This window comes from Poromitra crassiceps (assembly GCF_964638095.1).
Source record: "Poromitra crassiceps genome assembly, chromosome: 26".
Classification (NCBI taxonomy): Eukaryota; Metazoa; Chordata; class Actinopteri; order Beryciformes; family Melamphaidae; genus Poromitra; species Poromitra crassiceps.
This window is the reverse complement of record NC_139640.1, coordinates 1,392,393-1,415,884: the sequence shown is the minus strand read 5'-3', so window position 1 is coordinate 1,415,884 and position 23,492 is coordinate 1,392,393. Positions and strand designations below refer to the sequence as shown.

The 23,492-nt window shown below is 45.1% G+C and overlaps 1 protein-coding gene across 1 annotated transcript; it reads left to right on the top strand.

The window, feature by feature from the left end:
• Positions 1 to 289: 289 nt before the first annotated feature.
• Positions 290 to 22,189, top strand: iffo1b (intermediate filament family orphan 1b; the record flags this gene model as incomplete). Its single annotated transcript, XM_083661441.1, has 11 exons — positions 290 to 785; positions 1,091 to 1,628; positions 6,518 to 6,578; positions 8,756 to 8,851; positions 10,932 to 11,072; positions 11,852 to 12,021; positions 14,132 to 14,258; positions 17,372 to 17,464; positions 19,998 to 20,128; positions 21,846 to 21,868; positions 22,062 to 22,189. The coding sequence occupies 11 exons, from the start codon at positions 290 to 292 to the stop codon at positions 22,187 to 22,189; spliced, it is 2,004 nt and encodes a 667-aa protein (XP_083517567.1).
• Positions 22,190 to 23,492: the final 1,303 nt, after the last annotated feature.

The window sequence follows — 23,492 nt, the reverse complement described above, 5'->3', positions numbered from 1 at the left end:
TGCTTTGCATGCGTTTTTCCTCATTTCATTATTATTTTTGTGAGACCTCTCACTTATAGCCGCTGACACAGTGTTGTTGTCGCGTTTGTTTGCAGCCCGTTTGGAGACGCGTTTTGGTGTTTTGTTGCGCACCGCTAATGCGAGAGCATATCCATCCAGACGACGCAGCTTTAAGAATACGATTCTGAATTAGAAACCGTTACGTCATCAGGTAAATACAGGTCTTTTTGCGGACACGTCCTTTCTGGCACGCTTTCCAACCTAAATATAATTTCGCCAGTCTGTGTTCATGCCAGATCTGCAGCGCTTTAGTTTCCCATACCATAGCATGAATCCTTTGTTGGGGGCCAACACGCATCTCCAACAGCATCACCACCAGCAGAGCCAAGCACCCAGCCACCCGGACTCCCCCTCGGCCCTCCTGCCCGACTACACCGTCTTCGGTGGTGGACCGGACCCGTTTCTGCTCGGTGAGCAGCCCGGGCTCCTGGGGCCTGCTGATCTGCTGCTGCCCGGGCCCGACTTCACTTTCATCACCGCCCCCTCACCGAGCAGCTCACCGTATCTCCATCACAGCAGCCACCATCAGCATCAGCACCATCGCGCTGCTGCAGTGCATCCGCCTCCCGCAGCCATGGCCCTCAGGAACGACCTGGGCTCCAACATCAGTGTCCTGAAAACGCTCAACCTGAGGTTCCGCTGCTTCCTGGCCAAAGTGCACGAATTAGAGCGAAGAAATAAGATCTTAGAGAAGCAGCTGCAACAGGCGTTGGATGCCAACAAAGGTAAATATCTGACTTATAGTCTTGTTTACAATCCAGTGTGATAGGCAAATGTACAAATGTCTTGTTTCTTATATAGCCTATATATTTATAACAGACACTTTATATCACACTTATTATTGTAAATAGCAGTTACTGTAATTTGTTTAAATGAACCTCCGTCAACTCACTGTCCCTTGTTTGTTTTTGCTTGTATGCACACCTTTTTCTGTGTGGGCACATTGAGAGCAACGTAAACTGGAGTCAAATTCCGTGTTATGTGTGCATACTTGTGTGCCAATAAAGCTGATTCTGGTTCTGATGCTCAGGTTGCCAGGGTGGATGCTGTGACAGCAGGGCGCAGCACACCCAGGAGACAGGTGTGCAGACTGGATTCGTCGGCACGATACCGCTCAGGCCCGGCTCCCTCCCGTTCCACAACACCAACAACTCCGCCAGGAGGCCTACGACGCTGTTCACCCCTCCGCTGATAACAACAACGCCCGGTGGCTCAACACAACCGTACATCACGTCTAATCCCACCATCACCATCAGCCAGGCCAGTCCTTGCGTGGACTCCCCAGGCGGAGGAGGCCCCGGGTTTAAAACGGCCTCCAACAGCAGCTGTGGCCCGGGGATGTCCACTACTACTAACCCTCCACCCCGGTTCCTCCCCGGCACCATCTGGTCCTACAACCACACTCGCAAGTTTGGCCCCGGTGTTCCGGAGCGCGTGACCAGCCCCGGGGTGTCCTGGAGGCACCCCGACGGAGTGGGAGTCCAGATCGACACCATCACCCCGGAGATCAGAGCCTTGTACAACGTCTTGGCTAAAGTGAAGAGGGAACGAGACGAGTATAAACGCAGGTAAGTTGCATAAAAAAATCTTTTATTGTAACTATATTGGCATAAAGCAGTGGTTCTCAAAGTGGAGTCCAGGGACCCCCAGGGGTCCTTGAGGGGTTGTTGGGATTGCTCTATAGACCCTTCTCACGGGGGCCATTTTGTGTCGAGAAGCCAGGGTAAACACAGGTGCGAGCAAAACACTAATGAGGGTTTCCAAATCCCAATCGTGGAAGTTGGAAACCCTCATTAGTGTTTTGCTTGCACCTGTGTTTACCCTGGCTTCTCGACACAAAATGGCCCCCGTGAGAAGGGTCTATTGGCGTGAGCAGCGCACAATTGCCCAACAGTGATGACATCGCAATTGCTCGAGTGACCATCACTGATCACATCATGGAGTGCTCGAACTCGCCCGCAACTCGGCTGCCGTGTGGCCAATAAGACCGGCATCACTGATGATGTCAGATTTATGACATCACTGATGATGTCATCAAATGGGGGGGTCTGATGTCTAATTGGTGGCTGGCATACAGGTCCACAACTTAGAGTGGAATTGGCCTGTAGTTGACTCGACTAAAGTGGGTGTATTATCTTCTACTGTGAGTGGCTGCAGGCCTGGAGCTATAAAACAGAGGGTGGTGTGTGAGAGCAGCTGTCTCCAGCACAAGCAGAGTCAGCACAACACCCCTCCATCCATCACCTCCAGCCTGCTGACCCAGCCTACAGTGGCAGGTGGTGCTGCTAGAAATATATCAAGCATTAGAGGAACACTCATACATGCTAAATATCAAGAAGAATGAAGGTCAAAGCCTGTGGGATGTCATCAATCATGTTGAAATAAATCAACTTTCCCAGAAGTTGACTGACTCAGGAGGACTTAATAAGCTCGCAGCAGGAAGTTGAGATAGAAAATGAAGATACATCCACAAGTATTTCCTCCTGTCATAGAAAACGGTGTTATGGAGTTTGGTCCCAGGACACCGAGTGGACATCGCTATCTCTGAATGCCAAGTTCATATTATGTCCAACTGAGCAGCCATGCGTTCTTCACAGAGGGCCCCTGACCACAGCACAGTGGGCTCTTTGTGAACAAGACATAGGGCAAAACCTAAGTGCTCGTGTGTGTGTGTGTGTGTGTGTGTGTGTGTGTGTGTGTTTTTGTGCGTGTGTGATCAGACATAAGGATGTATACTAGGGATGCACATTTTCCGCGAATTCCAAACTCGATCATTGGTAACGTTAACAATCAATCAATCAATTGTAATAAAAAAATAATAATAATCCAAACCATACCAAATGCGTTTTTTCCTCAATAAAACGTTTATTTATGCAGCAGCAACTTATTGTATATTTCTCACAGCATTGCATAGCATAGCCTACGCTATGAAACACATAAAAAACGTGGAGGCATAACTTTTTAGACATGTCAACATTTGCCCAGAATCCCCGTCACGGCCGCAGGGGCTCACTTACCCACGCAGACTGCGACGCGAGGTTACTCCAGGCGAGTCAATTTATCCGAATGAACACTGTTCTACTTGAACAGCATCTTATGACTTGTCTGAAAAGGGCTATAGTGATGTAGCCGAGTGTCCGGGTCCGCCTATTACTTACACTTTGTTAAAACAATAAACGAGAGTCAGGCTGTAACGTTATAACACGTTTCCACATTCATTCTCAGTTAGCGACTAGCGTTAGCACTAAGCACACTACGAGTCAACACCGGCTCTGTGGTCAACAGCAAAGTCCCCCACTTCCTATTCTACGGCAACTCTCGAGGGGACAAACACAGAGCCTCGCATACACGCTGAACACAGTCTGTTACAGTGATATCATTGCGCCCTCTGGAGGATCATTGAAAAATGATTTGAAAACACCATCTAATGCACGTTGCTTTTATGTTTTGTTTCGATCGAGTCATTTTTCTTTGCTGGAGTAAATCCTTAACAAGCAATTAATGGAGTTTGGATTAATTGTGTGCATCCCTAGTGTATACTGTATTATGGACTAATAGAGAGTGACTTGAGTGTTTCCATTCCATCTCTGTCTCCTCTCCTCCAGTGTTTCCATTCCATCTCCCACACACGGGCGGTGTGTTACAGCTGCCCCATTATGAACTTATGAACTAAGAATAGGGTTTATTATTCACCCTTTGAACCTTCTGGAATTAGTCTTTGCCAACTCATTAGTAGAGTTTAGATCACGTTGGCCCGTGCAGGTGGGAACATTTAAAATGTGCATCTCACCTTCAAATTCATGATCTTGGAATTCCCACCTGATATAGAATTAGATTATCTCCCTGATATCTGTTCCATTACCTGTAAAGTGTAGTATAGCATAAATTCACCTTATTCTTTGCCCATACAAGGACGCTTCTGCATGACGTCATTTTGTAATCCTCTTTCCGGTTTTAAACACGGAAGTAGAGTACGCCTACCGCAGTCATTTAGACTTGCCAAAAAGCTGTTTTCAAGCTAAAAAAAAAAACCAAACTGTTTTAAAGTTTTAATATTTGTCGGGTGAGAACGTAACATATATGTGACCAGTTTATCAGAATAACGCCTATTGGAAATCTTTAACGAGCAGCGAGGACCGGGAGTGCTGACTGTGCTGACACCGGTCGGACTAGCTATCTGTCAAACTCTACTGTAGTTAGGCTACTGGCAGTGAGAAAACACTGTCGACGTGCTTTTGTAACTAACGTTAAATGCTGACCGGGTAACAGCCATCGGCTCCTCGCAGCAGTAACGTTATGACCATGTCACTGAAGTTGGCCGCAGTGTAGCTTAATTCTGAATGTTGCCAAACTTCATTCATACTGACGTTTTATTTTGAAAATGGCCGCAAACTCGCGCTGAACCGGAAGAACAAATACGTTGCGTCGAACGCGGAAGAAAGAAAAAGTGGGCGTGGTGAATAAGGTGAATAGAATAAGGAGATAAAGCACACGTATAGAAACAGAGAAATTACTTAAAATGCAACGCTTGCGGTACATTTTACATCTTTCTTTCTTTCTTTCTTTCTTTCTTTCTTTCTTTCTTTCTTTCACCTTGCTCCAGCCCATATACCCATCCCACGTTTGTTCTTTCAAGGAGACGATAGGACTACTTCTCTCTTTCCCCCTCATCCCTCCCTTCATCCTTCCTCTGTCCCCCCCTCTCCTCTCTCGGCCTGCTGCTCACTCCCATCCTCTCAACCCTTCCCTCCCTGCTATCAGTCTGTCTATCATGTCTCCACTGTCGGCCTTTCTCTCTCTTCTCCTTACCCCACAATCTATCCTCTCTCTCTCTCTCTCTCTCTCTCTCTCTCTCTCTCTCTCTCTCTCTCTCTCTCTCTCTCTCTCTCTGCCTGCACTCTCGCTCTCTGCCTAGTTGTTTAACATTGCGCATCGCTCTCTACGCTCCAGACAGTATCTGCAATGCAGCATGATGCACTGCAAGCTGTCGTTGCTGGATAGGAGGGCCGGCCGGCTTGCAGAAGGAAGGAACGCTTCTCATCTTTCTCCTCGTTCTCACCTTACTGATCAAGCAATCGCTCCCTAACAACGGCAAAGCAAGCTCCTTCTTTGTGGCTTGGTTTGTTTCAGACTGGGTATTATTCCTAAAGGTCTTCTGGCTATGCCGCAGCGTTCTGCATTTCAAACAGCAATTGTATAAAAGGCTAGAGTCACCGCAGTGAGTGGATTTCCCCTGAGCTCATATATGCTGTAAGGCACAGGCTTTTAAATGGATTAACACTCAGATTAATGGGCCAATCATGTCGGATGCATCATAAACAAAATTCATCAGAACACATAATCCGTCAGTCAGTGAATCAGTCAGTACTCACTCACTCACTCACTCACTCCAGGGGCGTATCTACGGGTGGGCCTGGGTAGGCACAGGCCCACCCACTTCTTGTCCTGGCACACCCAAAAAAAAATGTTTTCTAGAGGCAAACTTGCTGCTGCCTTGCTAGCTAATGGTTTTGTAGCTTAAAAACGCAGGGCACATCATCTCCAGAGTCTAATGCATGACAACTTCCTGACATCTAGGAATTTTCCGCACTTTGCGTGCAAAATTTCGTCATGCAATTGCCCCACCCCTCCAGGCCCACCCAATTTTATCCAGGCCCACCCATAATTGAATTTCTGCCTACGCCCCTGACTCACTCACTCACTCACTCACTCACCTCCTCCAGCCCACCTAGTGAAATATACTGTAGCTAATTGTTATAGAATGGAAATTCACCACTCCTCATCCGCTATATAATAATTATAACAGCTTATATAAACCAAATTGAATGAAACCAAGAGCCAGAAAGTTGTCTTATGAAAGTATATTTAAAGCCATAACATTCTCCTATAAACTGCATTATAGGTGTGACTGAATCTCAATGTACCATCTGATCAATGTACAGAGTCCAAATATTCAGTCATGACTGACAGTTGACATGGATTACTTATACTCAGGGAGAGGAGGAAAAGAGGGGGGAGAGGAATGGGATAAATGTGTGTGCGTCGTGCAGTCTGACCGGGAGACTGTTATCAATTGTTATGGAACACGATGCACTGTCCAAGGTCTCAGCAAAAGAGAGAAGTCCTCAAAGCCACTGGGGTGAATCTATATGTGTGAGATGTCATGTCATGGTAACTCATAGCATTAATTATGCGTATGCAATTATAGCTTATAACTTATTGATTGGGAAATGCCAATGGAACTTCAATTTTCTACAACACTAATCACTGGGCTAACTCATTCTAAAACTCTCTCTCTCTCTCTCTCTCTCTCTCTCTCTCTCTCTCTCTCTGTCTATCTATCTATCTATCTATCTATCTATCTATATTATCTATATCTATAATTCATCTGTCTAATCAAATGATGGTGACTGTAATTGAAGATTGTTAACATGTAATGTTCATTGCTGTCCTGTAGATGGGAGGAGGAATACACTATGAGGGTGGACCTGCAGCAGAGGATTGTGGACCTACAGGAGGTAATTGTGTGTGTGTGTGTGTGTGCGTGTGTGTGTGCGTGTGCGTTTGCGTGTGTGTGTGTGTGTGTGTGTGTGTGTGTGTGTGTGTGTGTGTGCGTTTGCGTGTGTGTGTGTGTGTGTGTGTGTGTGTGCGTTTGCGCGCGCGTGTGTGTGTGTGTGTGTGTGTGTGTGTGTTTTGGGCATGGCTTGTCCACTAGGCTGTATGAAAACAGGGCTGGAGGCCAGCAGTGCAGCAGTGTGTCTGACGGCCTGACTCTTTACCTCAGTGTGTCTGAAGGCCTGACTCTTTACCTCAGTGTGTCTGAAGGCCTGACTCTTTACCTCAGTGTGTCTGAAGGCCTGACTCTTTACCTCAGTGTGTCTGAAGGCCTGACTCTTTACCTCAGAGGTGACAGCTTTCACATCAGCCTGAGTCACTGAAAATGACCGCGCTCAATAGACCTTATTCCATTGACGTCACTTCACGTACTGGCACGCCCACCGCCGCCATATTGTCGACATAACGCTGCAGCTCTCAAAGTGACAGCCTGTGTGGAGCAGCGTTTATAGGAAGCTAGCCGCCGTTAGCGTTACCTGTATCGTTCCAATTGTGTTTGGATGGTGACCTGCGTTAGGCATGGCTGTAGTAATGACAGCAATAAAGTCCCCGTGGTTTGTTTCTATCTCTACCGTCCACAGACGTGAAGGGAGCGAGACGGAGGATACGTCAGCAGCACAGGAGAGGTGTGGATAGTTAGGAGAGACAGGTGAAACTTTCTGACAGCTCCTCACAGCAAAGTCTGTTCACCTCGTTCTTTTGTTTATTTATGACAGGCATTAACGGCAGCATACAAACAACAACTGTGGGGTTTTTATTGCTGTCATCACTATCGCTATTTTGTAATGGAACAGAAACGACAATAAGGCTGTTACTAGTTGTCAGCTGCAGCGCTGTGTGCGCGCAGGACGGTATGTCAACAATATGGTGCGTCCAGGGTTAGTGAAAAAGGTCTATTGTTGGGCGTGAAGCTTACCCAAAGGCTTAGCTAAGCTAATAATAGCATGCCATGTGTGTATCTCCTGGCCTACTAACAGTGCAGTGATAGTGGTGAAATGGCATAGATGTAGCCCTTTATGATATTATGGAGGTGACACAGCTTAATTATATCTGAGAGCTGTTTGGTATGAAGGAATGATTGGCAAACAGGTCAGGAAGCTCTCTGATAGTCAGTTAGCTTCCTCTGTGTAGCAGGGTTCAAATCTTGGCATGTGTAAAGATGTTGCACTTCTTAGCATTTGGTTTCCTTTCTATCTTCATCACTGGCCATCAAACAATGAAGAGCTTGGGGCTTATTCTCATTTAAAACAGAATAGAAAACATCAACTTTGAATCGGATATAGAGCTTATTATTATTATTATTATTATATTCTGTTACATCTCAAATTGATTGCCATATTAGGGTTTCCTAATATAGTTTCTGTATGAGCCCAACGTTTTGTTGATTTCCTGTGTGTGTGTGTGTGTGTGTGTGTGTGTGTGTGTGTGTGTGTGTGTGTGTGTGTCTGTGTGTGTGTGTGTGTGTGTGTGTGTGTGTGTGTGTGTGTGTGTGTGTGTGTGTGTGTGTGTGTGTGTGTGTGTGTGTGTGTGTGTGTGTGTACACCACTGTCGGGAATCTGCACCTGACCCAGTTGTGCAGACCACATGCAGCAAGGCAGCGCTCTGAAGGGCCTGGTCAATATTGTCATATAAATAAATCAACAAACAGAGATACAATCTGTCAGAGGGGATGACCAGATCATCCAGTGTGTGTGTGTGTGTGTGTGTGTGTGTGTGTGTGTGTGTGTGTGTGTGTGTGTGTGTGTGTGTGTGTGTGTGTGTCTGTGTCTGTGTCTGTGTGTGTGTGTGTGTGTGTGTGTGTGTGTGTGTGTGTGTGTGTGTGTGTGTGTGTGTGTGTGTGTGTGTCTGTGTCTGTGTCTGTGTCTGTGTCTGTGTGTGTGTGTGTGTGTGTGTGTGTGTGTGTGTGTGTGTGCGCGCGCTAACCCAGTGTGGCTGCATTGTTTTTGTTCATGACCTCTATTGGCACAATCTGATCTCTGATTTCCAGGAAAGATGATTTTCAGGAAAGATGGCCGACGCTGTGACAGGATATCCTGTGTGTGTGCAGCATGTCTCTCATGGCTCTATTTGTGTTGGGCAGGATCTGCAGGAGAGTGAAGGCTGTCAGGATGAGCTGGCTGTCCGAGTTCAGCAGATGAAGGCAGAGCTGGTTCTCTTCAAAGGCCTCATGAGCAATGTGAGCAACGTGAGCACAGTGTGTGAATGTGAATACAGTGATATACTAGACACACATCCCCCTAGCTATGCATACTAACTACTGTAACAGTACGCATATTCCTATTGAACCATGTACGTACGCGGCTTTAGGTTCAACCCAACAAATCTTTCACTGCTAAACAGTGCTTGCCTGGGTCCAGACCAAGCCCCCAGGAATAGCACTGGGCTGTGAAGCCATTTGAACATGGTGGCGAAGCTCTGTATTGCAAGTCACGTGACGCCATGCGGCCCAGAAAGGAAAATTCCCATCCACTTGCATGGGGACCCCGGCAACTGTTAAACCCAGGGGATTTTTTTCCGGGTGTCACTCAAAGTATAAAACGACTCTTTTAATTATCAACTAATTTTTTATGGGGCATTTTCTCTTCAGAAGCCACTAAGAGCCGTATACGGGTGTATTTTCTTCTTGTAATACAATCCATGGTGGGAGGGGTGGGAGACGTCATGGAACACGTCATGGCACACATGCGCACTTCGCCTTGGGCCGCATGCTCAGGAAGTAATCAGGAAGTAAAACCAGGAAGAAAACCCCCCCATGATGGCTTCATGCACCAGTGAGCAGCCTCCGTCCGAATGCATGGGTGGGCGTGGCACATCCCCTATCCAGTTCTTTTAATACATCCATGGTCCAGAGTCAGACTCCAGACCTTTGACTCCGCCCACTCCACGGAGTTGAGTATGGCTGCTTCTGCTTATTGCGGCCTGAAAATGCAAAAAAGTGAAACCAATCATTTAATTTGCAAAAAAAACATCAATAAACAACACACATCAAGTGAACATTTGACAACATACTACGAGACGGGACACAAGGGGAAAGAAAACTATCTGATCAAACGGATAAGAGAAGAATGGCAAAAATAATAAATTGCTAAATAACCAAGTAAAAAACTAATTAGAGGAAAAAATGGAGGGGAAAAGGGGGGAATTAGAAGGGAGAGTCATCTGGGATACTTTGAAAAAGGGTGTCAGTGGAAGGGGGGGAGGTAATGGAGTCAGGGGGAGGCGGGGAAGGTGGGTGGAGAGTAGGGCTGCGTTAAGAAAATCGATTCTCCGATTTTTAATCAATTTTTATTTTAATCCTTTGATATCGATTCATATGTCCAGAGATCAATTTTTTTTTTTTTATAAACATAGGCTATAATATTATAGGCTGTGTGTGGTAGTTGAAACATAGTTTCAAGTTGACGTTTATTTATGTTTGTAGTTGAAACAAAAACATCAATACTGTAGGCTACATAAATGGAAATGTTTGATCATTAATATCTACTTTTAGAAATGATATAGGCTGAAATCAAATCACTGTGCATAATTGTGAAAGTGTCTTTATTGACAGATGAAAAGGCAGTTATCGCTGTATCGAAAACGTACCAAACCATGACACCACTGTGTCGTATGGAACCGAACCACACCCCTAATACTAACAGTAATGAACTGGCCCTCTGCATCGCAATGGGCGGCTCGTGGCACCGCCTACTACTATGCTTTGGGTTGTGTTTCCCACACATATAGATTCAAACAAATATCATGTATTTTTAATGTTATAGTAATTATTAGAGTAATTGTAGGTACTCCTCTTAAAGGAACACTCTGCCCATTTTCAACCAGCTTTGTATCATTAGAACATCAGTAGTATATCAGAAAACTGTAAACGGTTTTGAAGTCTGTCATTTAATTTGACAGTTATTGAGTGTTAAAGTGTGGACCAGTGACATCACTGGTCCACACTAACTCAAATTAATAACTCATTAACTCAAATCAACTCTCAATAACTGTCAAACTAGATGAATGATGAATAGTTTGACAGTTATTGGGAGTTGATTTGAGTTAATGATTTATTAATTTGAGTTAGTGGGGACCAGTGACGTCACTGGTCCACACTTTAACACTCAATAACTGTCAAATTAAATGACAGACTTCAAAACCGTTACAGTTTTCTGATATACTATTGATGTTCTAATGATACAAAGCTGGTTGAAAATGGGCAGAGTGTTCCTTTAAGTTTCCTTCTCCCCCTCCCTCTCCTCCAACCCTCTTGGCAGAACTTGTCAGAGCTGGACAGTAAGATCCAGGAGAAGGCCATGAAGGTGGACATGGACATCTGCCGCAGGATCGACATCACCGCTCGCCTGTGTGACGTCGCCCAGCAGAGGAACTGTGAGGATGTCATCCAGATGTACCAGGTACGGCTCACAGCTGCCCAGTGTACATGAGTCATTTATACTGTGAGTCCATGGCGGTCATCTGGGGCCGGTTGCACCAACGGGTCTTAACTATGCCATTAGTTAAGACCAGTCTTTAGAGTGGACTTACGCCTGTTGCACCAACAGGGCTTACGTCTGGTCTTAACTACGCCGGTCGTAGCGATGCACGTCCATGTGAAAACATGGGAATGCCCACTGGAATGCGGCACGCGACCTGTTTAGATTAGAAGAGTGTGCTGACGTCAAATGACGCTCCGCTGATGGGTAATCGGCTGTAATAGTGTGGCTAATGTTAGCGGCTAACTGTTACTTGTCGTTACTTTAAATGGCAGTAAAACGCCACTGAATGACCAAATTGATTGAACTTTTAACCATTTCGATTTCCACTTTCCATACGGACCCCCAGCATTGGTTAGTTGTTTATAACGTGACTATATTTATAACGTTTATAATGTACTCCGGTTTCCAGTTTATAACTCGGGTCTGAATACAGCCAGAGTGCTGAGGGGTTGTAGCTATTGCGCAACACACAGGTGAAAACCGTCTATACTGCACCTTACGCCTGCTCTGGACTAGGCATAATATTTACACCCGGTCTTAGTGAGAAAAAGGCTTACGCCCTGTTGGTGCAACCGGCGTAGCTGTTAGGTCGTAAAGTTACGACCGACTTAGCTTAAGACCAGTCGTAAGACCAGTTGGTGCACCCGGCCCCTGATCGTTAAGCTGAATCCTGAATATATCTCTGACTGAATCCTCAGGTTCCAAACTGTCGCCGGAAACAAACCCCCGTGTCTTTCAACGGGAGCGAGTGTGACGACCCCCTCAGCACCTCGGAAAGCGACGGGGGCGGGACTAAAGAGGAAGAGCACTGCGGCGGCTCATCGGCCAATCAGATCAACGAGGAGATGCAGAGGATGCTGAACCACCTGTGAGTGGCCAGACTGTGTTGATCATGTGATGAGTCGGAGTATACGATGCATCGGCAATACGTCATTTTGTAGGCGGCACATGGTCTCGCCCCCTTTTAGGGGGGGAAACACAAGCCTCTCGCCGTTGACTTCATTGTAAAATATAAATATATATATAAATATAAATATCGGGGTGGGAATCTCTAGGCACATCACGATTATCTGTTATTAAAAAAGCAAATGGAATTGATGTGTCAACTGGAAGGTTACATTTGCCAACATATTTCCCAGCATTGCAAAGAACCAACAGGAAAATAAACACAAGTGTGCCAGTTGTGCCTGTAGCAGCATCCTTGTAGTAAATTAACTCCACTTCAGCATATTCTGAATCCCTTCTCCTACATGTTGTAACAGCTCCGTCACATTTGCACCCGTGTGGCTCTCAGTCATCACTCTTGTTCGGAGTCCATGAGACGCTAGCTGCCACTGTCAGTGTTCAGTGATGAAGTGCGCAGTAACAATGGATGATCTGATCCACACATCACAAGTTGGAGATATCCTACCAGCTTTCTTCAGTGAGTCCATAACTTCGGCTTTGGTCTCATTGAACAGTCTGGGGATCAAAAAACGGCGAGATGGGACGATGTAACTCGGCTCCAACGTGCGCGACATAGCGCGGAATCCCTGGTTCTCAACGACTGAGTACGGGCGTATATCCATAGCAAAAAAAGTTGCAATGGATTTTGTGATTCGTTTCGCCCTTTCCGAGTTGGGTGGATGCTTTGATAGCATTGCTTGCTTGCTTGATTGTTGGCTGGTTGGGAGCAACTACAGCCGGTGTGTCTGATTTCATATTCTGCCATCTTCACATGCGTTTGGTTTGCTTTCGGCTGCACCACGCCGTAAACTGTCCGGGCGCTGTCTCGCGCTCGCAGTTTGGTTCCGCCTTTTTCGTTCCGTTAACATCACGTTACAACTAACGTTAAAAAAATTGATTATTGACATTTGTGAATCGATTAATAATCGTCCACGTCCGCATCTCGGTGCATCTAAGAATCGATTTCCCCCCCCACCCCTAGTAAAATAGCAGTACCAAAAAAAAAAAAAAAACTCAGCCGGCCACACAATGCGCAAGATACATCATCAGAAATATGACTTTGACCCATCTAAAATCATGTAACTCATGTCCCGTCTCTGACCTGTAATTCCGGTGTCCGCCTGTTGTCGATTTAGCCTTCCGACATTAAATGCTGTTGTAGTGGAGCCCAGCGTCGTTGTAGGCTACTTGGCTCGGGGCTGTAATGTAAATATGTGACATGAGTCACATGATTTGAGATGGGTCAAAGTCATATTTCCGGTGTATCTTGCACATTCTATGGCCAGACGAGTTGTAATATATTGTCATGTCATGGTGTCAATTGTGTCATTAATAAACGAGATTAATTCTGTTATTTTTCTATGGTTTCTTTTGGTACTGCTATTTTACATTGAAGTCAACGGCGATCGCCTTGTGTTCTCCCCCTAAAAGGGGGCGGGGCCATATTGCCGATCTATCGTATAATGTAAGTGTGGATCAGTGCTGCTCTTGGACTCGTTGTTTGTGTGTGGGTCAGTGTTGGGGGTAACTCATTACAAAAGTAACATATTACATGTTTTAGCAGTAACTCAGTAATATAACTTATTACTTATAGGATTTCAGTAATATTATACCAGTTACTTTGTCAAGTAACTCAAGTTACAAATTGAGTTACATTTTATTAAATCAAAGCACATATTTAAAAAAGATACAATAATTTCCTAATCAAACTGTGTGTTTTTATGCAAATAACCACTATAGATGACAATAACAAAGGAAAAGAATAACATATAGAATTTTGGATTGTTTACACTGACTTCAAGGCGGTTGAAATTATTTTTTGGGATGGTTCCTGGGCGGCGATGTCATTCTGCTGCTGCTGTTGTTTTGGTAAAAGTAATGCAAAAGTATTGTAATAAGTAACGAGTTACTCTACAGAGAAAGTAATATTGTAAAGTAGCTTATTACTTTCAAATTAAAGTAACTAGTAATATGTAGTATATTACATTTTGAAAGTAACTTGCCCAAAACTGGTGTGGGTGTGTTTATTGCAGGCGGGAATGTGAGTTTGAGGATGACTGTGACAGTCTGGCCTGGGAGGAGACTGAAGAGACGCTGCTTCTCTGGGAGGACTTTCCAGGATGCACTCTGCCTACTGACCCCACCCACCAGCCAGGAGAGGTAGGCTAAGGTCACAGTTGTCATTTTACAGTAACACCATTTCTGGGCTCTGATCTCAAGGATTTCTCTTTATTAGATCACATCGTTGTGTGTCCAGGAAATTCCTCTTAAGCTGCGTTCACACCGACCTATTAAAGTTTTTCGCTGGCATCGAGTTTACATACAAAGTCAATGCAAACGAGCGATTGAGCGTATATTCGCCCGGGAGAAAAATCGCTGGGCGTCCGAGCGACAGAGACAGAGCGATAGGGAGAAAATTCGCTCGTCGCCCGAGATGAAATATCCCAACTAGAGCGAAAATACGCTGGCATCAGTCGCTCGCTGTTCAATGCTGATTGGCTGCCGTGTGAGAGTGAGTCAAGGATCACACTGGCTTGGCACAAACCACTGGTTTATTGTGTGGCAACAAACCGCATTGACAGCTGATTGACAGGCTGAGAGCTGACATGAAGTGAAGTCTGTACTACCGGTATAGAGCTCACGTTAGGAGCACGCTGATAGGCTTAGCTTGTAAACAACTACGGTGGCTCGTAGTGGACAAACATCATGACATTGCGTAACGTTATAGCCCCCAGATGTCCGTCAATTATTGTGCCTGTTGACGAGCGATTTAAACAGAGCGACAGAGCGATTCCAAAGGGTTGAATCGAGCGACAGAGAGAAACATAAATATCTCGGTGTGAACACAGCTTTAGCAGTCTCCTGTGACTGTATTTATTTGAGTCTGCGTACACACTCGTTTCTGCAGCTCTTGTCTTGATCTGATATGCAAAATGTATAATTTCCACAGTGTAAACCTGTCAGGATGACCACTTCCAAATCGTTTTTTTTCTCCAATCTGTATGCAAATTCAGATTTTTTTTGTGCATGACTGGGTGATAAAAATCATGCACTCATAGGCATACAGACCACATTGTTTGTATGTATGTCTAATAATATTTACTATTACTCATCTTGGGGCGCCCCAGTGGCTCATCACTTGGTACCATGTACAGCAGTGACCCGGCTTCGAATCCGGCCCGCGGTCCTTTGCTGCAATGATGCCTCCTCCCCTCTCTGACAGCTCTGTGCTGTCAGTGCCGTTCAGTCCTGTGATGCGGGGGATTCATCTCCAAAAATATCGATCGATGTGTGCTGTAAATGGACGTTTTGGGCGCAGGACCTCCGGTTTTTAAAAGCTGATGCGTCGGAAGATCTTTCCATTTCTTCCTGACTTCGTCAACTGCCCGCAGTGCGCAGTCTGCCATCGCATTCAGTACTGATTGCACTTGTGATCAAATCCCATGCATCTTGTTTCTGTTTGTTTGTGTTGGCGCTGTTAAATTGAGCTGTGAGAACGTTTCTATGCTTTGAAAACAACTCTATAAGTTTGAGCTGAGTTGGAGCTGTCTGTCAGCTGTCTCGAGCTCGTCTGAGAGAAGTGTGCTGCTTGGCAACAAGCACGTATTCACGTGAACGCGCACGTCCGCAGCCCGGGTGCAGCTACGACCGTGGTAAGTCAGGCTTGGTGCACTCGGTGTGAATTCAAATCACATCGTCGGGCGTAGCTAAGACCGGCGTAAGAGTTAAGACCTACTTTTTTACGGCCAGCTGGTGCACTCGGTAGCTGATGTCATTAACGGAGTCGTGCAGAGTGTGCAGAGCGAAAGGCTAATGGTGGTCAGTTGGGGTTTGGCCTCAGGCATCGACCGTCTGATTCAGCTGCATCACTCACTGCCCAGTCCACTGACCTTCACTGCTCTACACCGACACGGCCACTTCAGTGCATCGCTCTCTTAAAGCACACACACACACACACACTGCACACTGCACACACACTGCACACACACTGCACACTGCACATACACTGCACACACACTGCACACACACTGCACACTGCACACACACTGCACACACACTGCACACTGCACACACACTGCACACACACTGCACACACACTGCACACACACTGCACACACACACTGCACACACACTGCACACTGCACATACACTGCACACACACTGCACACTGCACACTAGGGGTGGGGGAAAAAATCGATACACCATAGTATCGTGATATTTTGCCTGACGATATTCTATCTATATTTGGACGCCAAGTATCGATATATAAAAAAAAAAAAAAAAATTGCAGGCCAGGCCATGCCAGGCCACCGGGCATTTGCCCAAAGCGCCCGATGTTGCAGTCCGCCCCTGCAGTGGTGTATTGAGTCCAGAGAAGCTTAATAATGTAGCCTACATGTGGGGCAAAAACAAAACAAAACAAAAAAACACTGCATGTTTTACTTCCGGTGAGGTCAAGGAAAAGGTAGGAAAAGGAGTTAGACAATATATCGAAATATCGCAATATTCAATATATCGCAATATCGGCGATATCGCAATATCACAATACTATCGTATCGTGACTCAAGTATCGTTTTAGTATCGTATCGTGGGCATCTGGTGATTCCCACCCCTACTGCACACGTGCACAAACAGATGCAGTCTCCATCCAGTTGGTTTTCAGTATGTTTGTTTCCAGGAAATGCATGTAGGTGTTTGTTTTCAGCTATTTGAACCATCTGCTGTCCCTTCAAAACGAGGAGTTGCATTGGTCAGTGTAATTTGATGAGCTGGTAGGACAAAGACAGCTGTGTTTTAACAGTAGTGTAAGTGGACATAACGTGGTGTCTGATTATGGGGCGCTTGGCACACAAACACATGTTCTGTATACTGCTAAGTGTCCTTCCACTCCATTTCCTCCTCCTCCTTAGACTCAGCTCTCAGTCTTAATCCGTTTCACTACTGTTGTACTGTACTGTTTGGTGGTTAGGTGGCGCTGTTGGCGCCGCTCACCAAACGTCTGGAAACTGAGACTACCTCCTCCTAAACTCAATATACTTCCATCCATTCATAAACCAACATGGAACAATGCATCTCTTTCTCTCTCTCTCTCTCTCTCTCTCTCCCTCTCTCTCCCTCCATCTCTCTCTTTCTCTCTCTCTCTCTCTCCCTCTCTCCCTCCATCTCACTCTTTCTCTCTCTCTCTCTCTCTCTCTCTCCCTCCATCTCACTCTTTCTCTCTCTCTCTCTCTCTCTCTCTCCCTCCATCTCACTCTTTCTCTCTCTCTCTTCAGCAGGAGGACTGTTTGGAGAAGGTGATTAACGACACAGAATGTCTTTTCAAGTCTCGGGAGAAGGAGTACCAGGAGACAATCGACCAGATTGAGGTGAGACTTACGTGTGTGTGTGCGTGCGTGTGTGTGTGTGTGTGTGTGTGTGTGTGTGTGTGTGTGTGTGTGTGTGTGTGTGTGTGTGTGTGTGTGTGTGTGTGTGTGTGTGTGTGTGTGTGTGTGTGTGTGTGTGTGTGTGTGTGTGTGTATGCGCCCGCGGGCGCTTGCATGTACACCACTGGCGTAGCCAGACTTGGCACATTGGGTGTGCCACAGAAAGACAGGGTGTGCCAGGGGGTGAACCATTTAGGCCTTTTCAAGCCAGATTTAGAGGAATATTATAACCATCAATGTTTGCTCCTTTTCTCACTCATTATTAGCAGGTAGAAGCAGTCAATGAAATTGTATTTTTTGGCAACATGTAAAACCACTTTGGTGTCTCAAAAAAGTCTCACCTACTTTTTCCAATGAGTGTTCGAATGTAGTCGGGGAACAACGCAAGTTTGGTTGGCATGCAGGTTCGTCTACTGCAGAGAGATCTGTAGCGTTCTCAGTGTCCTCTCACTGCTGCTGCACAAACCACCGGTGTGTTTTTTGCTGCGTCCCCCCTCTGTTATTAACGTCATTGTTTCGGCTGCATCGTCTTCATCATCGTCTGTCTCTCCACTGTCCACCAACAATACAGGTGTGGGAACGGGTGCACTACAAGCCGTGAAGCAGCACTTGTTGAGGGGGAGGGGCGACGAGTCATCTTCTTCCTCATCAATGCGACGTTTCTTGCCTTTGTGGAAAAAGCTTAAAAGCGAGCTCTGTTTCATGTCTTCTTGATTTGGCGCTAGGGGTGTCACGATACACTAATTTCACGATACGATACGATACACGATATTGGGTTCACGATAACGATACGATACGATATTTTAACAATATTTTTGTATATATATATTTTAACAAAAGTAAATAGTATATATATAAAAAAAAGTAAATAATTTTTATGTATTTATTTATCATTTATTATAAAACGGCTCTCTCAAATCAAGCAATCTGATTGGTTCACAGCCATTGTATAATTCCAGTAACCGAGTTCAATAACCCATGGCCATGGGTTATTGGTTGCCATGGCAACTCTCTTACTAAAAGGCAGCTCTGCGCTCGAGCTCCGTGTTGGGCTTTCCAGAAAGCTCTCAGCTTCTCAGCAAGCGCCAGGATTGGCCAATGTCAACTTCAGTCTCCAGAACGATCCAATCAAATCACCCGCACGTCTATCTTCTTGCTAGAGGTCCCGCCTTACAGTAGTGTCAAAACAAAAAGCTACTCGCTTGCAGCCAGACGCATGATGGCGCAACTCTCTTAGGCTTTGGTTACCTCAAAAACAAAATGGCGGAGACAGTTTTCAGATCCTTGTGAATCGATCTTCGCTTATAACTTTACTAATACTTCGCAGAAAATTATGTTTTGTACAAGAATAGACGCGGGCTAATGTCTTAACCCCTCTCTCGCGCGCCCTCACTCTTAACCCCGCATTTCTAAATAAGACGTAACGTTACTTGGTGTCGGCATACGGCTCTGGTGTCTGGTGTCTGGTGTCAGCAAGCGGCAGGATTGGCCAATGTCGACTTCAGTCTCCAGAACGATCCAATCAAATCACCCGCACGTCTATCTTCTTGCTAGAGGTCCCGCCTTACAGTAGTGTTTCAACTGACTCTATCAGAATACGATGCCAGTCGGACTTATAGTATTATTATTATTATATTATTATACTTGGAAACCGTTTTATAAAAGCAATATAGCACTCGAGCAGCGTGTGTTGTGGAATATATCCCGCTGATAAACTGTTATCCCACTCGGCCTGCGGCCTCGTGGGATAACAGCTTATCAGCGGGATATATTCACCACAACACACTTGCTCTCGTGATATATTGCTTAATTTAACCATGTGAGTCCCATTGAAATCGAAACCTCTTTTCAAGGGAGCCCTGGGAAAATACTGGAAAAATAGTCTTTCATTTGAAATACACAAAATACAAAACAAATGCTGTTTTTGGAAATTGTTATTATAATAACTAGAAAACAACATGGAAGATATTGCGCTGCAGCTGCATTTGTTTCCTTTACTAGACAGCTTAGCTAGTTGATGCTCTGGGGCACAGAGTCATAGCAGGACAGTCGGACACTTACGCATGACAGGCTGTGCATGACAGCTTTATTTTTTCCCCCTTTCTTTTTGGGTGTGCCAGCTGCCTGTGTGGGTTTTATTTATTTTATTTTATTCGTTTATTTGGACGGGACAGTGCAAAATTAATGAACACAGAAACCACAGAACAGATAGTAAAACCTGGAACATAGTAAAAGTGTAAAAATTGCCGGATTTAGCACGAGGCTAATTTCCATCCGTTGTCCCCATAAAACATAAAACACAAAAAACATAGAGCGTAAAACGTAGAACGTGGCATTGGCACACCCAGGCGCACCCGTAGCTACGCCATAGGTGTACACACTTGATTGTCATTGAACGTGCATGGTTTCGTTGGCATGCATGTACACTATATGTGTGTGTGTGTGCATATCTCCAACTGCATGTCTGTGACTGCAGCTGGAGTTGCAAACAGCCAAGAGTGACATGAACCGGCACCTGCACGAGTACATGGAGATGTGCTCCATGAAGAGAGGACTGGACGTTCAGATGGAGACCTGCAGGAGGCTCATCACGCAGAGCGGAGACAGGTATCTTTCTTACTGTCTAGTGATGAGAAGCAAATGTGCACATTGGACCAAAAATACAATCTCCCACACCTCCCGTTCCCCCGCACCAGCGCAGACAAACGAGAAAATACAAACGGGGCAACCAACACATGTGGTGTCTGTTACTTTCTCGCTTGTTAATCCCTGTTATACCATGGTCTGGGTGAATACTGGATTCTGATTGGCTGCAAGGTGTCCATTAATTTGTGATAATGTACAGTGATAATGTACACCTAGCTAAATGGTCTGTTCATTGTTCATATCAATGCGCCAGGATCACGACAGAGCCGTTTGAGCTCTATACCACCGTTAAGGGTTAATATGGCACTTTTATAAGTTTAGAAAAAAATTGAGCCGGTCAAAGTAACTATTTAGATTACCCCTGTGTGCTCAGTTGATTAAAACAAGGCTATTTAGAAATCTGTCGTTTTCGGAGATCTGCTGTTGTTGTCAGCTGACAGAAGCCGGGCTCTCAGCTGTCAACTGTCAAACCAGCTCTGTTTACAACTTTGCAGAAAGCCAGCCAGGCGCTTTGCAAGAGCGCGCGCTGCCTCTATCACTGATACAAATCAAGTGGAAGAGGAAAAAGACGAGATCAACAAAAAGAAAACAACGAAATGGGCAGTTAACAGCAACACGGGTCATAATAAGCATCTAATGTAACTATGATGCACTTGCACTTTAATTGTATGTTTGCACATGTTTGCACTGTCTTGTGGTTTGCACTGTTGTTTTGTATGTAGCAGCCGTATGTATGTCCAAGACAAATTTCCCTTGGGATAAATAAAATAATCTTGAATCTTGAATCTTGAAAACACACTGAGAGACGTCCTTGTAAAACATACCTGGACTCCAACATAGAAAGCTTCAGATAGTTTTCAGTCTACTCCAAGCGTGGCATGCGCCATTTACGTCTATAAGACCCGCAGACATTAAAGGAACACTCCGCCCATTTTCAACCAGCTTTGTATCATTAGAACATCAGTAGTATATCAGAAAACTGTAAACTGTTTTGAAGTCTGTCATTTAATTTGACAGTTATTGACTGTTAAAGTGTGGACCAGTGACATCACTGGTCCACACTAACTCAAATTAATAACTCATTAACTCAAATCAACTCTCAATAACTGTCAAACTATTCATCATTCATCTAGTTTGACAGTTATTGAGAGTTGATTTGAGTTAATGAGTTATTAATTTGAGTTAGTGTGGACCACACTTTAACAGTCAATAACTGTCAAATTAAATGACAGACTTCAAAATCGTTTACAGTTTTCTGATATACTACTGATGTTCTAATGATACAAAGCTGGTTGAAAATGGGCAGAGTGTTCCTTTAAGTAATCAAGTAATCCATTTTATACAATGATAGCCTAATCTTCAGCAGCCGAGGGGACTATTTTGTCTCGCCGGTTCTCAACTCATATTCAAGGTTATGAAAACTAGATTTTGATTGCAAAATGCATGAAAATATAAATGAATGGTCTTGTATTGTTTCTTTGGCAAGTGACCATGGTATAAGCGGGTTTAATGCCCTTCGAGGTGTCCATTATCAGAAATGAATGAACTTCGCGGAAGCAACCGTCCTCGGCGAAACGCCTCCGCGTCGTCCATTCATTTCTGATAATGGACACCTCATCGTGCATTAACCCTTACTTGTTCCCCATCTCCTATTTGTGTTTCTGTCTTGTTCTGGCAGTGAGGAGTGTGACCAGAGAGAGAGTGAGAAGACTCCTCCTCCTCCTCCTCCTCCTCCTCCTCAGCCTCCCTCCTCCGCTGCAGACAGATCTTGACCCTTGACCCCTCCTCAGGAGAGTGTTGTCACGTGACCTGCATTGCATCCAGCTACAGCACCACACCAACGCAATACACCTACTGTAACTATGGCAACACCATGTTTACATCCACCCGTTAGATTCACTGATCCACGCCTTCTTTGCCAGGCAGCTGGCTGCTGGCCTGCTGGCTCTGTCGGGAGGTCGGACGCTGACTCACAACCCTCAAAATGCGCCGAGTGGCATCGCCGATGACATCACTCACTGATGACATCACCGATGACATCGCTCACTGATGACATTACTGATATCACAATTGCTCGAGTGAAATCACTCACCATCAGAGTGTCTGTCACAAATTGATGCCTGACATAGGTTCGCCTACTTTGCCAGGCAGCTAGCTGGCTGCCGGCCTAAATCCAGCTCTGTCTGAAGCTGTCTGACTGACTCACAACCCTGAGGACAAAATAACATCATCAGTGGCCAGCAGCCAAATGACGGATGATGTAGTCATCAGTGATGTCATCAGTAACACACATGCTGCCTGGCATAATAGCGAATTCATGCTTGTTTCTTGAAATTTTGTCGCAGAGGTGGATCATTATTATCATGATTTATTATTATTATTATTATTACTACTATCATTATTCCATGCAAATGTCACTGCCCTATTTGGGGAATAGGTCTTCTTACAGGTGTATTGTCTTGTATGCGACAGTAATAGTTGAAATAGTGTGTTGGTGTTTTTCTATGGTGGATTATGTTGATGTTGTGAAGAAGGGGTGGGAGGTTGAGGATCCTGGATTGACTGTAAGTGATGGGTCATTGCCCTTGTGATGCAGTGGGACAGTGCGTTGCTGTCGGCCAGATGTTCTACATCAGTACCCCCTTTCCCTGATTTCTGAATCCAAGTTCCCCCTTTCCCTGATTTCTGAATCCAAGTACTCCCTTTACCCGACTACGACATGTTGCTTAAAACGGCAAGAGAAAACTATCACATGCAATGAATGAAAGATGCCCTCAGAATTACAAAATAAGAAATTGAGTGAAAGCGTTGCAATTAGTGCCTCCTGAGCAGATTTATTTCATTAAGTTAAATTTATTTTCATGATTTATGTTTACATTTTTACATGTTCCCCTTTCTCTCAATTACCCCCTGTAGTACCTCCACGTACCCCCTAGGGGTATGCATACCCCAGTTTGGGAACCACTGCTGTAGGCTATGGGGGGAAGCATAGCATGACACAAAGTTATTCACTCATAGCCTACTGGACTAACGCTCGTTAACGTCGTGCGCATCTCAGGCTATCGTAGCGTATTGCTGCTGTGTGTCATATCACTGTTAGTGCTTACAGCACCTTGAAGCCAACTGGAACTTCACACAAGCTGCTCCAATCAAATTCCCATTCTACCAACGGATGCTGGAATGGTATAGTGCTTTGATCTGTTATGTAATGTTTGTCCTGAAGTTGATACAGCAAAGCAGGGTGTTGATGAACTTTGATTGTATAAGTCATTTATTGGCACCTCTGAGTCTAAGGCCATGTTCACATTACAGGCAAATCTGATTT